This window comes from Sceloporus occidentalis, unplaced genomic scaffold (assembly GCF_023333645.1).
Source record: "Sceloporus occidentalis isolate IW3139 unplaced genomic scaffold, rSceOcc1.0.p SCAF_117, whole genome shotgun sequence".
NCBI lineage: Eukaryota > Metazoa > Chordata > Lepidosauria > Squamata > Phrynosomatidae > Sceloporus > Sceloporus occidentalis.
The window spans coordinates 1,400,877-1,419,531 of record NW_028317097.1 but is presented as its reverse complement, the minus strand read 5'-3'; the positions used below and the strand labels follow the sequence as shown (position 1 = coordinate 1,419,531).

The following is an 18,655-nucleotide window of genomic DNA, read 5'->3' as shown; positions in this document are numbered from 1 at the left end:
CGTACTTCTAGATGAACATGTAATTCGGCCACTGCCTTCTCCTACACACGTGCAGTCCACCATCATCCAGCCCTGATATGGCTTTTCCCAGGTCTGACCCACCACATAAGATGTCCCAGCGGTGTTATCATAGCATCTCTCAGCTACAAGGAAAAAAGCAAAACAAACAAAAAATTATACTCGGGTGCCAGGCTCGGAAATGCCGTCTTCCAATACAAGGATAATTACAGAACGATTGCAACACTATTCATAAAGTTTTATAGAAACTAAATTGTGTACAGGAACTAATTTACCAGAACATATGCACCTTCTGTTTAAGACTGTTAAATGAGTGAGTCTATACATGAGAAATGGGCAGACTAGATGGGCCGAAATGGGATTTCATGACAGATAAAAAAATAAAAAAAAATTTCTATATAGTGTACTAAAATATTGCACTGGATTCACTGAATTATGCAGTGCTTGTTATTAAACATACATTCAAGGGGATATGACAAAACTAGAATTAATGGACTAAGACAAACAGATACAATAGGCAACCTATCCTGTTGCTTACAATGGCCACTACATACTTGAGGTAAGTGGATGCTAACCAACCTTTTCATAGCATATTAAATTGATAAATGTAAAATTAATGCTCTCCTAATATTTAATTGTTCTTGGAGGAATTCAGGCATTAACTGGTGCCATGAAGGCACATTTGGCATTGTGAACACAGGGCAAATAAAGATATCCTATTAGTGAATTGAATTGTGCAATCATGTTGGCTAATAACACTGTCACCTTAACTTAATTAGCGCCTTCCTTGTAGCCATGTTGACCAGGGATGAGGAAATCCTTTCAGCAGCAGGAATTTGTTAATTTCAAAGTCTATGGTTTTTTATGCAATTAACACTTGCTGACAGACAGATAACTGGAGGTTATGGTCTGCTATATGGGTTATTAAGAGAAACCCTGATTAAGCCAGAGCCAGTACATACCTACAGGCTTGCAGGTCCATTCTCCTTTACCATTACCAAGGCATACGCATTCAAGCATATAGCCACCAGTTTCGTGGGGTCGTCGCCAAGTATCTCCAATCTTGTAAGACTGTCCGCCTTCATGACAACGATCTGAAAGGATGGACAATTAAATTGTATATTTATTAGAGGTCATAATTTGCTGGCTAGGATTTACAAATGCAATAGATATTGTATGTCCATGCTGGATTTCGGTTTGGTTTTTGCAAACATAAGCATGGATTAACCTGGGTTGCATGGTATCGAGGACCTATGCAAATCCCTCCAGTTTAAAAGAACATCTGTCTTCACACCATAGGATGCATTAACACCTTTAGCACACCCCCACTGCACAAATGGTGTAGTTAGCATATAACACAGGAATCCTCAAATTTACATATCACCGAGACGTTAGAAGCCCAAATGGCAAAGTGCTATTTTAATAACAGAGTCAGGGGCTTGTCATTTATAGCTTTGGGAACAGTAATCAATACTGAAAACTGTACATGGAACAAACGGTTAACACAACAGCTGTTGAATTTGCGTGGCAAATAGTATTTTAATTATACTGCGGACACTTACTTGCAATTGTACAGCTGATTCTTCCTCTTCCAGCTCCAATGCATGTACAATCCCAAATCATGTTATCCTTAGGGCGCTCGTATGTTTCGCCAACTCGGTAAGTAGCACTGGTGTATTTGTCAAAGCAGGTTTCCTCAGCTGTTTAGGGACAAATTAAACAACCCTTTATAATATAGAATAAGACTATCTAGGTTGCAAGAAATCAAGAATTACTTTAAAATCTTTCAGGGAAAATTACTTGTGAAACCATCAGACCTACCTTCTCAGTAGACATGTTAGCCTTATAAATACCCACAAATTAAAGTATGACAGTCTGCATTGTACACACACACACACATACACACAATTGCAATCAGATTCTTAATTATTAGCATGGTTGAGGGAATTGTTCTTCAAATTCTTAATTAAGACACCATAAAGGCAGAAGATGCCCGTTTGAACCCCAAATGCCTGCATTCTATGAGCAGGGACTCACGTTCTGGCTTGCTTTCACAGTTGAAGCCTCTGCCTCCACCATAACAGGTACACACCAGTGTGTTGCCCAGGTAAGTTCGTTCCCATTGTTGGTTGATCTGATAGTACTTCCCATTATCGTAGCAGCCCTCTGTGGTAAGCAAACAGTGTTTGGTTATTTCAACCAAATTAGCAACCATACGGGAATAGAGCAACTTACTCCTTTATAAAAAGGTCTTGGCAATCTCATTGAAGTAGCCAGAAAAAAACGCAAGCAAAGCCAGTTATACATATGGCATAGCAGTTGTCAAAGAACAGCGCCACTACTAAAGTGACCGAGGCTCATACAGTAACGACATTGAAATGCTTGCTATGGCGAGAGAACATAAAAACAGAGGTTGGAAATACTTTGGCTGTAGGAATAAGCTCTACTTCCAATTGTCATCGGCCAAATTCAACATTACAAAACATGTTGTTAAACCCCAAGGACTGACTGCTGTTGGAACAGGTACACAGTTGTCAGCAACTGTATAAAACAGTTCTACTATAAAGGAGGACAAAGATGCATTTGAACATAAGGGTTTATTCACTAAAGCAAGAGAGTTATAGTTTCAACTCACTAACTTCAGTATACATTACAAAGTACACCCCGTTATAACTCTCCAGCAACCTCGATTTTAGAACAAGGAAATCACAGATGTGCCTTTGTCTAAAGACATTGCCTTGCATAACCCATTTGTGGACTTGCTAAACAATGCCTCACCCAAGAGCCATCAGACCTCATTAATGAGAAGTCCTTCAATTTGCATGGAAGTGTGGGGAACTGAATAAACCACTTAACTAGCCGTGATCAAGCAGTGGTAAGCCCGGATGTAGTAAAAATGGCAGCCACCAGATATCTCTCCTGTTGAAACACATCTTGTATGGTGTTAAACTGGTATTTGACTGGCTATGAGATGGCCAAGTGTGAAATGGTCTGCAGTTCAATAGCAGTAGAGTTACCTCAACTAGATAGGTCAGGCCCCCTGATTTTAATCCAAAATCCCAGGGAAGTAATATGTGAACAAAACCAAACATTGTTAGAGTTCACAGAAAGACAAGACTGGGATTAAACAAGGAGTGAAGGCAATTCAGGAAATTAGCAGCATGGAGCCCTCATGGATCCAATAAGCTTCCTATACATTAACCAACAATGATAGTCCCAAGTAGCCAGTCAATTATTTATACAGCTATTAATTTGCTTTTAGATAAACTAACAAAATGTGTCGATTTTTCGTATCAATTACCAGCTGACTGCTCCCCCTGGAGCATCTAAAGGCAAAGTGCCGTTTTAAAAAAAACCTTTTCATAATTGAATATGTTGTACATGATGTATGTTCCTTACTCCATAGACTCATAATTCAGAGTGTCTGGATCTTTAACAAGTAGCAATTCTATGGTTTACAACAAGGCAAGGAGCCAGGATGTCCTTCTAGACAGCAGAGCTTGACCACATGCAAATGGCCAATACTCAGCTGCATGAAAACCATATTTAAAAATAAGAATCGTTTCCAAAAAGAAAATAAACAGCTCAATATTTTTGAAAGCTATTTTTTTGAATGCAGCATGAGTCAAAAATAAAGTGCTTGTAGAGCACTCAGACTGGTGAAAACCATGCCAAAAATTGCACTTCACGACAATTCCATATATGTTAAGATGGAAAGGGAAAAATATCTATTCCAAAAATGGGTGGAAAAAAAAAAATCATTTGCGTCCAAATAAAAAGTAGTACCACAAAAAGGAGTACACAAGTAATAAACAGGAAAGCTTGCTAAAGATATGTTTAACTACTAGGGTAATTGTTAGAAGAACAAAGGGGTTTCCTCTAAATTCCAAAGGCTGTTGTCTAATTAGTGAGAAGCCTTAAGTGTTAAGTAACAAAAAGGTGCAATAAGCAGGAGATGGACACCCTTGGGCTACGTAAAGCTAATGACAGAACAAGGGACAATTCAACTTTTCAGATAGAACACAGTTCTGGCAGCTCCTCTACTATTGTTCATCACTCACATCTGTAGAAAGAAGAAAAAGAAAAACAGTTTTTCATGACTAAGCTTACAGCCCCTTGTTAATAGATATCGAATTTTCTTCCTCTGGGAAACAGATTTCCTCCTACTAGTAGAAAAGAATGCCAGCCCTTACTAGGATTCAGAAAAGAAAAATGACTTGGATCAAAAGAAACGGCTTTCACACACACACCAAGTGGAAATAAAATTGGGTGGTTCGAACACTAGAAAGGTTTCAACTAAATCCTATAATACTTTCTGCAGAAGAACCTATAATTTACTCTTGTTCCAGCCATAAGTTCTCCGTCGACATATGTGCTTTGTTTTAGATAATGTGTCACTCTATCATGTAAAAAACCCACACAGGATATTACATGAACTCTGTATACTACAGATAATGTTTTATATTAATAGTTATTTCAGATGTGGCAGCACACATGTTTTTTTGGAAAAGGCTTTAGGAAAGAGGGGAAAAAATGCAACCAGCTTTCTGCAATTCCATTCTGGAGGACCCTTTATGTTCCTTAGGCAAATGCTACAGAAGCAAATACTTAATTGGGGGAAACTCATTGAACTCTAGAGTAGTTTCCAGAAACCTATGTACTGAGACATCAAGCAGATAAAAGGCAAACTATGAAGACCATGTAGTAGAACCACATAATGCCAAGAATAAGATAGGACACTGATCCAAATGAGGTATCTTCAAGTTTATGGAAGGAGCAATTAAGTCTTAACGAGCCACAGAAAATACCTTTTATGAAACAAAATCATAACATTTTTGTTTTTGCAATGCCAGAGCAGATGGGTAAAAGCAGTCCAAGCTCTACAGTATCCAATGCTTCTCTTTTGCCAATTGCACCACGCAACACTGTTTGATATCAGACGTCCCGAAACGATCTCATACCGTTTATAGACACAAGGAACCTAAATAAGTATTTCTAATTAAGCTATAAAATTTTTAGCATTTCCATGCTGAACAATATAATACCACAATACATAAGGCCACCCATTGGATTATATTTATCATTACATAGGAGGTAGACAGCAAACAGTGTCCTACAAGAAATAGGCTAAGTTTAAAATGGTGAACAATCTCCATGGAAGCCAACTGGATATTCTAGAGGATTGCACCACATTTTTCCTCAAAGCTTACTCAGGCCTCTCAACATCCAGATACGGTCAAATTACACAACATGATTTGTTAAACCTACTGGAACCACCCTACTGGATACCCCTGCTCTAAAGCACAGGAAAGCATAACATTATTGAAAACGCTCCATTAAAAAAAAAAAGACTCATTTAGCAGACTTGCTATAGCTACACTGGGGGGGGGGGGGGGGCACATAAAGGAGCAGAATTAATATCCTATTTTAATGATTACATCATCAGTTTAGGCTCCAGCTCTTTAACCAAAGTGTATTACAGCACTTTTAAACACTTTGTTTTTCAGCATTCAGTTTCATTATTTTCATTTGCCAGGCAGTAAAGACGCCGGGTTCTCTTGTGGGGTGACAATATACGGTCTATTTGGGATAATACAGAGCGTAAAAACCTTTGCTCTCAAACAAAGGAGACTTTTTTGTGATAAACCGATGCAAAAGACACTTGGCGTTCAGACATGCTTTTTCTGTATGTGGATCAATGAGCTTAACCTAGCGGACATCACCCTTCATGCCCTACGAGAAGACTATGACTAGAGTGCATTTTTTGGTAAAAAGTGTCCAAGGTGAAAAAAAGATACCAGCTTCCACCACAAAGGACTGCGGTGCTCCTTTAACCTCAACCCAAAGGAAGACCCCAGCATACATCATGGAAAGGCTAAACTAGTTTGGTATGGATTAGAGTCCTACATAGTAAACGTTCCCATCCTCAGACCCTTAGCCCTGTGTAAGTGACTACATTTTGTGCAAGGGATCCTTTAAGAAAGTATCAAAAACTTCTAAGGTCTGGGTCTTCTCTGGCAACAATCAGTCAAGGTTCGGCATATCTAATACACCTTCATCAGGTAATATAGAACAATAAGGAAATTATATTTGTATGAGAAGATGGTTTAACTCCACATTGATCCCCCCCCCCCAGGTATTTTCCCATGACATAGCAGCAAAGAGAAGGCAATAAGGAGCTCCCTGGTACTTAGGGGGGCACTAACAAACACATCAACGGGTGGCATCCTTAGATGGGTCTACTTATCCTTTCTTAACAAGCAGATACAGTAACGGAGCCCAAGCCCCCTTAAGCAGAGTGGGTTAGTCAACGGAATGGTACCCCCTGCATCCCTTGCAGACATCAGCCACCCCCTCCTCCCCTACTTACTTTGGTACGAGTCCAGCGCTGTCTGGGGTTGCACGACTTGCTGCGCTTGCCTGCGGTTCTTGCGCCGCTCGTTGGCAGGTGCGGCGTGCAGCACGCAGACCACACATAGGGCCAGGAGCAGCCGGGTCGGAAGCCCCCGAAGCATCTTCATAATGCTGGGGTAACGGAACGAAATGCAATGGCTATTAATGAAAGGCTCTGCTGCGCCCGGTCACTGGTACATTTCCCACGTAAACCAGGTATTCAGGTACACGGAGACTAAAAAGCTACTCTGGTGACAGAGCTACAAGCGGAGCTTTTATAGGTGGGGCAGAGATAAAGCGCAAAGATTAATGAGTATGTGCTGTGCAGGGGATAGAGAAAGCTGCACGGGCGCGCAGTATATATATATACACAGCAGAGACACAGGCTGGGGGGCACTGGGCTGAGGGGCGATGTGCTCCGTGATTGGCTGGTGCTGGGTGCTTACGTCACAGGCGGGCGGGGTCAGCCTCCTCTTTTAATGAAGGAAGGGCGAACCTGGTCAGTTCGGGATAGAAAAGGCAGCGGTCTGATGTGGATTAGAGAGCTAACGGTATAACTACGCGGGAAGCGAGTTAGAAAATATAATTAAAGTTAACGGAACAAGAGGAAATGGTATTGCGTGTACGGAACGGGTTGTTATTTGTGGTTCAGGGCGGCTCTGTATCTTTACACAATCCTAGAAGTTTTAAGAATTTCAGTGGGAACTTTATGGTTCGCGTGTATATCTTTGTGCTCCGGGTGGATGGCGGCATGTACCGTCTCCGAGGGGCTCATTCACCCTATTGGTTGACAGTCAATAGGCTTGTTTTTTTTGTTTGGAATGAGAGGGTTGTACCTCCTTAGAGGAGCTCATCAGCAGTAATTGCCACGATGTGCCACCGTGAGCGACTCTTTGTAATATAACTGAGCAACTCGGTTACCCTGCTTACCTTCATATGTGAAACACCCGATTCCGGGGAACTGTATAACTCAGCTGACCCTCAGACTCTAACATTACCCCATCGCAAAGACTATGATGCGGTGACTCCCTGATGGATGCAACCCACCCCAAATGAAAGTTATTGTCAGTAGGTAGATATGGGACACTGTCCATTGTATGCACTATAATGTATATGATAGGTGAGCACCATCCTTAATGCTTGTTTTTGTGTGTAAATTCATTGAAGGAGCCATCATATCGCAGAAGAACGCATGCGTCTGCTATTGACACGTATAGACATACATACACAACTTTTTGCAAAACATAAACTAATACATTTACTGCTCGCTTGCTTAGCTGGCTGTCCTCCATTAATTCTACAATGCTGCTCTGCTCAGGCTGTTGTGTACACCATTATAGCAGATCCCTCAGTATACAGTTAGCCAGACATAGCTATGATACAGTGCAGCTCGTAGTGAGCCTGACATATGTGGTACAGCCTTTAATATATATTGAGTCATACACTGATGGTTGTACTACATAAATCCCATTGTGTATTGAGCTAGACAATAATAGTGATACAGCATGACTTGCATCATTATATAACAAGCCAGACACTACAATGATACAGCGTAACTCCCATCATTAAATGGTAAGCCAGACACAGATGGTGGTACAGCATGACTGACATCAATATACAGTGATCCATACAATAACGGGGGTACGGTATAACTCCTATCATTATACAGCGATCCAGACATTAGTGGAGGTACAGTATGTCTCCCACCGTTATATAGTGATCCAGACACAAATGTGGTACAGCATGGTTCCTATAATTTTATAGTGATTTAGACACAGATGGTGGTATAGGCAGGGCCAGCCTCCTTTGGACTGGGATACCGGGAGCTTTCACGGTGGTCCGTGGGCAGGTCGGCTGGCAGACCAACCTTCAAAACAGCCGCTGAGCAGCTGCGAACGGGATTGAAAGCGGCACCCAGGCTGCCTCCTCCCGGCGCCTAATGAAGTTAAAGGGGCCGGTGTGCACACACTGCGCTGCCTAATGGCAGTGCCTCAGCACTTTGTCCCACGTCTTAAAAGGGGTGGGACGAAGAGCTGAGGCACGGACATTGGGCGGCGCGGTGCGTGCACACCAGCACCTTTAACTTCATGAATACCGGCCTCCACGCACTGCCCCCGCCAGACACAAGTGGTAAGTCGGGGTGTGTGTTATATGGGGGCTTAAGGCTTTTCTGGACCAGAGTGCCCCATGATATGCCTTTTAACCCCCTATATACCACTCTGCCTAGGTTGAAAAAAAGTCATAACTTTCCCTTTTCCATGGTAAACTGCTTCTTTTAACCACCCCTTCTCTTCTCCACGGAAAACAACCACCTATCCCACCCCTTCCCTTTTTCCACGGCAAACTGCCCCCACTTCTTCCCTTTTTATATGACAAACAGCCTTCTCATCACTGTAGCTCATAGTTATGTATCTTAGCGGTTTAACAATTACTGTTTTATTGTCCATTTTTAAAATGGTTTTATAATAACATATTATTATCATACATTGTTGTACTATCAGCACAATACATTGTGAAGGTGTCATTGCCCCACTTCTGATTTTACAAAAGAGGATGAGCGATTCTCAGACATGAAATGATTCCTCAGATCAAGAAAAGAATAAACCATACTTTACAGACAGTTTGATACTCCTCAATACTTTGCACAGATCATTTGAGCAAATTACTAACAACATCAATAGATCATTTCACATTTCGTGGAAAATATGGTAAAGATAAAAAATTTTTGTTGTTCTCCTTTAAGACTTGCATGCTTACACGATTTGTTTCTTTTTAAACTACTCTATTTGTTCGATAAGAGGATGACCCTGATTATAAGATGACCCCCACAAAATGTGAATATTAATTTAGAAAAAAATAAAGCCTGAATATAAGACTACCCTATAGGAAAAAGTTGTACTAGCAAATATTAATTCACAAAAATAAAAACTATGATTGAGAAAAATGCATTTTTTTGTTTTTATTTCCTTTTATTTGCCTCTTATAATCGAGCAAATACAGTGTAATAATTTGTAGATGCCCTATTATGCAGTCACTCTGCAAATATAGCACTAATAAAAATAATCCAAGATCAATTAACTTTCTTTAGACACAAACACGGTATTTCACTTTCGACAGTCTGCAACTATTCAAATACACACATCTAGAAACAGGGATGTTTAAATCCCAGGTGTGTGTGGCCTTGAAAGGACTTTGTATTTTTGCAGACAGGATACGTGTATTTTCCAACGTGAGCTGAAATCATCCAGATTATTTTAAAAAGGCTAATGCACCTTCAATACTGTTGCCCCTGTTTATGGACGGAAAGCTCTCTGCCGGGATGGAAAATCAATTATTTTGCCTGTTTATGAGGAGTGTGCGCTGTGCTGATTATTACTTTGAGTCTAGGGTCTAGTTGTTAATCCTACAATATTCCTTCATACTTGACAATGGATTTGTTGCATCTAGCACCTAGCGTATTTTCTTTCTTAATCGCTACTTGTGTGGTCATATGAAAGAAAGTATGCTTTAGCTGGCGTGAAGTACCTTTCTATATGTGGTTTCAGTTGGGTAATGCTGTAATGTGTGATAATGACTTTATGGGAGAAACTCAAGGGGCCAAATGTAAAAGGACACAGAGACAATCACCTGGTAAGGTCCCTAGGAGTGAACCAATGATTGGGAACACTGCAGGAGGAATAGCACGCAGCCAGCTACACGTATAGCTGGTAGATTTAATCAGATCATAATATGTAATTTTGTTTTCTATAGTTATTAGAATTATTTTATTCATTTTTTCCATCTTGCTAAAGAGCCATTCAAATCATATGTGACTGCATTTTTGTAAATGGTAGGAAGCAGGGATAGGCACAGACATGGTTCATAGTGGTCATTTTCACAGCTGGACATTGTGAAGGACCCTTTTTTTTATTTATTTAAAATAATACTTAATGTCCTTCTGGATTAGAATGTGTTAGAATTAATTATTCTATATAGTTTATGCCCAAAACAGTAAGTAGTAAATACACACACATACACCGGCCTTACAAATGCCTGCCCATACACACGCCTGAAAATATACACGCCGCACTCCACTAAAACAGGGGCGTCCAACCTGCGGCCCTCCAGCTGCTGCAAGACTACATCTCCCATAATGCTCTTTGAGCTAAGGGGCTGGCTGAGGAGGATTGGAGATGTAGGCATCCAGGGATATACAGGGTTTGGGGTCACCTCATTAGGGGAACCTGGGTTTTTGTACACCAGTAAGCTTTATAGCGGGGGGGGCGGGATAAAGGGTGCCAGGCAGATGGACGGAATGTTTACTATGGGCACAATAGGGGAAGTGGATGGTATTATATTTTGACGTGGTCTTTGTGTATAAATGCTTGATCTGTGACCCAATAAAGAGTCTTTGTTTTCACCCTTCTCTCCTTATCTTTCCTCTTTCTACCCATCTCTCTCCTTTCGTCTCATCTCTCCCATTTATCCCCTTTTCTTTATCACTCTACTTTCTTTATCTCCCCCATTTCTCCCATCTCCCTTCCTTCAGATTATCTCTCCCCACATTTCTTATCTCTCCCTTTTCTCCCTATCTCTTTTTTCTCATTACCTTTCCCCTTATTTACCACCTCTCCCCCTTTCTCACTATCTCTCCTCCTCTATATATATACATTTATCATGCTCTATCTCTACCCTTCTCTCTATCCATGATCTCCCCAACTGGTCCTGCTCCTCCAGCAGCAGAGTGTAGGGTGGCATACACTAGCTAGGTAGCCTGGACAACATTGCTCTACAGGTACATTTCATGTGGGAGTTGGCCTCTGACTCACTGACTTGTGTTGGTGATGCCAAATCATCTAAAAAAAATATATATAAAATGAGGCTGAAACTCCCAGGTAAGTTTCTTTTTTCAGCAAGAAGGTAGCTGTATTTGACCATGCCTACTCCCCGCCCAGTTGCCCCAGTGTCAGGAGCAGGAATCAGGAAGGACCAGTTCAATAGGGAGCAGAGCTCAATATGCAGGCAGAGGCGTTTAGCAGATAAGGCCAACAACGCTGTCAGGACTAGCCGAGGTACGGTACACGAGCGGGCAACGAGGTACAAAAGGGTCAGGCAAAGCCGTAGTCAAAGGAGAGCCAGGAATCACGAACCGTTTAGTAGATAAGGGTCAGGCAGGAGCGAGGTCAAAGGAAAGCCAAGTAGGTACACGGAGAATCACTAGGAAGGCGCACTCAGGATGTAGCAGGGAAGCACAATAACTGAGCACTGAGCAAAGCTCAGTGCTTGGTTTTAAACTTGCCGCTCGGGGGAAGCTCCGCCCCCGAGTGGGAGGCTACAGCGGCGAGTTCCCGCGAACCTTGTTCGGGGAACAATAAAGTTAATAGAGGGCGCGCGCGCGCGCGCCTAGCAAAAGCCGGTCGAGTGGAGAGGCCGGTAGGACACCTGCTGGATCCGATGCCCGCGGGTAGCGGGCATCCAGGTAAGAGACCGCGTCGGGTCGCCGGACCCCGGCGGGTACCGCAACGGGTAGCCGGACCCCGGCGGGTACCGCATCGGGTCGCCGGACCCCGGCGGTTACCGCAACGGGTAGCCGGACCCCGGCGGTTACCGCAACGGGTAGCCGGACCCTGACACCCAGCTAGAGACTGTCTGGAGCTAGTCCTGTCCCTTCACAAGGCTTGGAAAGTAAGGCTTGGCTTAACCCACCTCTTGCCTTTACACCGCCCACATTACGGTGGAGCTAAGCTTGTCTGTTCTCGCCCAGGTTTGTCCACATCTGACTCCAATATAAAGGCGTGACTCTGGTCAATTGTACTTAAGCATTTCCCAAGTATGCAGATGTTAGAAGCATTTGCCTTTCTACTTATTTACAATATTTTAATCTGATTTCATTCTTGTTAGAGCAACCGTGGTCAACCCATGGTACCTTTGGGACACCCAATGAAGGAAATGCAAAATGAGTGCTGGCTTGCATATCTCAAGAATAATATAACAGGACACAATTTGCAATTATCAATAACAAATATGTAATTTTAAGTTTCTTGCATTTATTAATCTTTGGTTTTCTGCAAAAACCGTTGTAAAAAGGGAGCCACATAAATGGATAAATACCAATGCTAAACTACTAGCTTTCAGATTTGTGGTAATGCTGATTGCTGTTGCATGTCTTTCAAGTTTCAGGACTGCAAAGTCAGAAAGTCAGGGCTGTGGCTTGGATGAGGGAGTGCACATGTACACAGAACTAATATGTAATGTTCCCGTTGTATGCAGGACTCCCGCCAGTTCATGCTCACTGTGGAGGGATGATCCTTGACCAAAAGCTTGATAACGGTTCTGATTCAAATTTTAAAAGGCTTGCAACTATGCCATTATTTTATTAATCGTGTAAAGATCTGTAAAATATATATTTCGCACATACCCTTCTTTTTTTTTTATAAATCCCTTTGGTAAGCCAAAGTTATCCTGCAGCAGGTGGCCTACACGCATGTGGTTAATTGGCTGATGGCCTTAAAGTGCCATGGACGATTTGTGATCCCAGTCTGGTCCCAGAACTGCTTTTAATAAATATGACATGTTGCCTTATGACATACCACACATCTTGTTCTGCTGTTCTCTCTTATGTCCCAGATGAGCAGTAAGACCAACTCTAAAACAGTTTTTATTATTATTATTTATTGTAACATAACAAATTGACTTACAGAGACAACAGGTGAGGAGGGCCCTGCGTAAATGAGCTTACAATCTAGATTTTGAACAGATGATGTATACTATGGTTATCTTCTTTTGGAGAGCCAGTACTAACAATGTCTGTCTCATTTTACCAGGACTGTGCAACAGGTAGCACAATTTTCCATTAGCTGGGTGACCTGACTTTTGGCATCTACACTAGAACAGTACCTGCTTAGTGGCATGGGCATAGGAACCCCTAAAAATCTGTGGGGGGGGCAGCATTTTCCCCCATCAGATCCCCACTTTCTCCCCATCTCTCACACTATCTACCCCCTCTCCCCCTTCTCACACTATCTAAATCCTCTCACACTATCTAAGCCCTCTCACACTATCTACCCCCTCTCCTCCTTCTCACACTATCTACCCCCTCTCCCCCTTCTCACACTTTCTTACTATCTACCCCTTCTCACACTATCTACCCCCTTCCTACCCTCCCTTCTTACACTATCTACCCCCTCCCTACCCTCCCTTCTTACACTATCTACCCCCTCCCTACCCTCCCTTCTCACACTATCTACCCCCTCCCTTCTCACACTATCTACCCCCTCCCTTCTCACACTATCTACCGCCTCCCTTCTCACACTATCTACCCCCTCCCTACCCTCCCTTCTCACACTAGCTACCCTCTCCCTACCCTCCCTTCTCACTAGCTACCCTCTCCCTACCGCCCCCTTCTCACTAGCTACCCTCTCCCTACCCCCCTCACTAGCTACCCTCTCCCTACCCCCCCCTTCTTACTAGCTACCCTCTTCATACCCCCTCTTCTTACTAGCTACCCTCTCCCTACCGCCCTTTGTGGTTCACTTACCCTGCAGTCCTGTGGTGGGAGCGCGAGGCCTCTGCCTCGCTGCTGTGCCGCGATACGCGCGGCTTCACTGCTGAGCGCCAGCATATGACGTCAAATGCCGACGCTCAGCGTGAATCGCCGGCACTGAGACAGACACCTCACGCTCCCACCACTGCAGTCGGGGCAGCGCTGAGGCAGGCGGCGATGACAGAGGAGACAGAAGGACGCCGAGCGGTTGCTGAAAACGACCGCTCGGCACCCCTCTCTCTCCTCCGGCGGCGTTTCTATTGGGGGGGTTCCTAGGCCCTGGGGGGATTTCTTCATTATCGGTCCCCCCCCGCATGAGTTACTGGGGGGAATTTGCCCCCACCATCCCCTACGCCCAAGCTTAGTGGTAAAATGAAATAACCAGGAAAGCTTTGTTGGAATATGTTTAATATGTCATATTCTCCCTTGGTTCTCTGATGGGGCCTTATATGAACCTGAGCCTAATGTCATGCCTTCCATGTTCTTTCATGGCAACGGTACTCATGGTTGGTGAGTACATATTTGTTGCGTATGTGCATAAAATATGAGGTTCTTGCTGTAAGCGATTCTTTCCCTATAAGTTATAGCCTGGGGCCTGTGAGTTGATCATTCATTTTGATAACTCTGTCAAACACTGGAGCACTTTATTTGTCAAGTTGTAAAGATAAAGGTCCGCATTTATCCAAGAATGCAAAGATTTAGTACTCTTTATCTACCAGTTGTGCAAATAGTCATTAAGACCGGATAATCCTTACACATGGATAGCATTAGAACTGTTGCAGAGAAGCAGCAATGGTTAAAATAATTGTGGCTTATATTAATTTTTTTTTATATATCTTTCAAAATCAGTAACTTAATCATATTTTTCTTACAAAAAAAAACCTTTAAAATAAAAAGTAAACTTTCTTTTTTTCTATATTTTTGGTTTTTTTTTTCCTCATTATGTGAAACTATTGTCCCACAAAATCTGCCAGTAACCGTGGGTTTCTATTACCTAGGTGTCAGGTCCCCTTAAATTAAACTTCAGGGGACTCTTTTCCTTTAGGACTAAGTATATTTCTTCCTATAGCCAGATAATATTGTTATAGGAACAGTCATATAATTTTTCACCCGCTCTCCACATTCTACACAGATTATTACCATTTGCAGAACCTCTTGGCTCCTACCCTTTTGAGTGTTGGGGCATTAGTCTGTTTAGCATTGGTACACATGAGCGATCTTCTGCTAGAGGTGAATGAACCTGAGAGCCCAATATGCACACCAATGCCTGTGTACACATGTGCAGTATTGTGCACACATGCCATGGACAACAGGCATTGCTGCCTGCCAGAAACTGAGAAGATGGTAAACTGAAAGAACAACATTTCTCGCATAGCTTTTAATAGTGAACACGAGGCATCAGCCAATTAAGTAGTGTTATGGTGCCTAGGGGGAAAAAACAGATGAATTAAAGTCTTTCAATGAGGGTACCTCCATTTAACAATGAATGCCTCTCTGCATATTTTGCTGCAGGACCTACTTCGGTCTTAAACAGCAGCAACCAGTCATGTGAAAATCATAAGTTCTTAATATGCCTGGCATCACAACATTTCAGCACTGTCTAACAGGCAAAAATGTTTTGCTTGTTACAAACAAATCTGATGACTGAATAGACTGCCTATTTACTGTCTGATTTGCTGTTCATTTCTGTACTAAACCAAGCCCAAGGTTTCATGGTGTGACCAAGTGGCACAGAAAGCATTTATCAATCAAGTAGATCGCTGATGTTAATATAATGAACTTCATGTTGGGAAAAGCATGCATAGAAGACAATACATTACACAAGAGCAGGTCAAACTTCTTAACTGGCACAATTAATTAAAATATCTGATTTTAATTAAATCATCAATTTCAGGTCCTTAAAATCACCTATGGGAAAGTAATATTAGTTGCTACTTTTCCCTTGTTTCAGTTTGTGCCATAATATTCTGCTTGTTTCATATTTTGTGTTTAAATGATTATCAGGGATTTGCATTCAGTAGATCTTAGCCACTGCCACGACCTTGTACAAAATAGAACTAAATCTCAAACTAAGCCAAACAACTGCAAGAAAATAAAAATAGAATGAATACTCAACAAAATGTAACTTTTTTTTAATATTAACAATTGAAACAAAAAAGTACCCCAACATAATACTACCTTACTAGTAACATAGTTCATAAGTAACATAGTTCATAAGGTTGAAAAAAGACCAAAGTCCATCAAGTTCAACCTATATACATATTGTGTCCCTACTAGTGATCAGTAACATAAAAAAGATTCCAAGTGTTTCTTTTTAGAAACCGAATCCCACTGTAATTCTGTCCTTCCCTAATTTCCTTGTCAGGGGCCTGTAGACCGAGCAAAGGGCAAGGGGTCTGTAGAACGAGTAGACTTGGGGACAATGGCATGGTCCCAAAATATAATCCGAAATGAGGATCAAAGTCCATGCCAAGAGGTCAAAGTCCAGAAGATCTGAATCAATCACCAGCATGTCTGTTTCGAGCATCTTTCAAACGTTTTGTGGTGGAAATGAACTGATGATTGCATTTTTGTTTTACATACATGCTCTTCTCCATTGTTTACATTAATGTGGGGTATGCCTCTATCAGATCACCTACTAGGGATATGAGCTGGGGCAAGCATAACAACTATATATTGTCTATTTTAATGTTATTGGTAATTTTTTACTCTACATTTTTGTGCGGCAGGATCTGTTATATAAATAATAATAAAAAAATATGCATAATTTTTTTACTGAGTTTCATTAACTGGACACTTTTCAAATGAGAGATTTCAGTTCTGGCTATGCGATGTACATTACCTCAGGATGTAGGGATGTGTTCAGGGAATGCTGTGATCCCTGAGATAAGGCCAAGCTTTCCAACAAAATGGGTGGGAGTGGTGTCATGAAAAATATTTGTTGTTCGCTCGGAAAACTGCCTCAGATCCAGAACAGGGCTGTATATTCTATTATGATATATGATATTATAATAAAGTGCAAACAATGTATAGGGTATATCAAACACAGATCTTCAGAAACATATCCTTAATTGTACCATGAATTATATTTTCTTTTCCACCCATTCATGCACCATCATCTAATCAGCCAAGACTTGCACATTTTTCAACATTTTCCCCATTTGCAAACACTTTAGGTTTTAACAGCTATGGCATTGCATTAGTGAAAAAAAAAGATGATGCACATTTGCTTAGTCTTTGTGACCTATCCCATGTATTTTGAAGAAGTTATCTAATTTTACTTAATAAAGCGTCTCTAATTTATGCCATGTTTTATCTAACGTGCGATTGCATGCTTTACATTAAATATCTATGCATACCCTCCAACATTTTAGGTGTTCAAGTCAGGACACGTTTGGGGGGCTAGAGTTAGAGGCAGGGGCAGAGCTACCTTCCTTAACCATCTGGCCACCTTACGCACCCAGCTTCAATGAGTTGTGAGGTAGCCAAGCAGGAGCTGCAATGGAGGTCTGTGCTGCATCAGCACACAAGTCTATTGATGTCAAAGCTCTTGGGGCTGGTCAAGGGTGATCAGAGGCTCTCACCAACAGGCCCATGATCCTCACGGACAACCAAAGCAGGACCATTAGTCATTTCTGTAGGATAGTGTCAGAAAGTCCTGAATTTCAAACATAAAATAGTTGTTGGGAGGTATATGTATACTGATAAACAAACAGAACTATTGTGTGCACACATATATTATGTATCCTATTTGAAATTAAGTACCAATTTTGTAGGATGCTGCTCGCTTCAACCTACAGTTCACTGCAAAAGCATTAGCAGAGGTATATAGTTTGAAAGATGAACATATTGAAATTGCTGAGTGACTTTGAAGGAATTCTGCCTTGTGCTACACAAAAGTAATTATGTGATCATGTGAGCCATATGTGAGCCCTTATGGACCAGACTGCTACAGGTCAGATATCTAGAGAAGAGGTTGTTTCATCCCTTTTTCAAACAATAGAAGGGTAGGCAGAGTTTATCTATTTAGAGAACTTGATCCCTGAGTGGGGGTTTCACAGACCAGCCAGACTATGACTTCATCTCACTCCTCAGAGCCAAGACATTTTTTCCTTTTAACTATTTCATCCTTATTCATCCTATGTAGCAATGTATCCCTTAATATGTGAGGTTGTCAGCAACATCTCTAAACCATGGCAAAAGGAGCAACTGTATTTCTCAGGTGTAGCCAATAGCCAATGTGTTTTTGTTTTACTCCTGTGGAATACATATATGGGAGGAAGAGGAGGTCCGAAAATTCAGGGGAGTGTTAAGGTGGAGGGGACCTAAATTAATGGGGAACCTGTGAAGACCCACAAGCAAAGGGGTACTTAAGATCCAGAAGATAATAATACGGTTAAACAACTCCGGGAGCACCTTTTGTTGTCTTAGCGCAGTAAGCATAGAAATGTGTTTATTTCAACTTGACATTAAAAACATATTTGATTTGCACTGTAGTCATATGTCATATGTATGTCATATGTATGACTAAAAATAAATAGATATATGATATATGATTTTGGGCCAAGCGTAGTACTACCTTATACGAAAACAATGAATAAATTGTTATCTGATGAGTTACACACCTACAGATAAAATCATATTCCACTCTTAGAATATATTTATTTAACAGTTCCAAATATTTAGTTTTAGTTGTTTACTTACAACATATCACTGTTCTAA

The 18,655-nt window shown here is 41.6% G+C and overlaps 1 protein-coding gene across 1 annotated transcript in view; it reads right to left on the bottom strand.

Annotated features, from left to right (window-relative positions):
* Positions 1 to 6,533, bottom strand: part of LOC149282400 (fibronectin-like) — a 33,121-nt gene extending 26,588 nt beyond the window's left edge. The window contains exons 1-5 of the mRNA XM_089498275.1: positions 6,389 to 6,533; positions 2,056 to 2,184; positions 1,581 to 1,718; positions 981 to 1,112; positions 6 to 143 (exon numbers count right to left, since the gene is read on the bottom strand). Coding sequence (XP_089354401.1) covers positions 6 to 143; positions 981 to 1,112; positions 1,581 to 1,718; positions 2,056 to 2,184; positions 6,389 to 6,533 — 682 coding nt within the window. The remainder of the gene's footprint in view (positions 1 to 5; positions 144 to 980; positions 1,113 to 1,580; positions 1,719 to 2,055; positions 2,185 to 6,388) is intronic.
* Between the last annotated feature and the right edge of the window lie 12,122 nt (positions 6,534 to 18,655).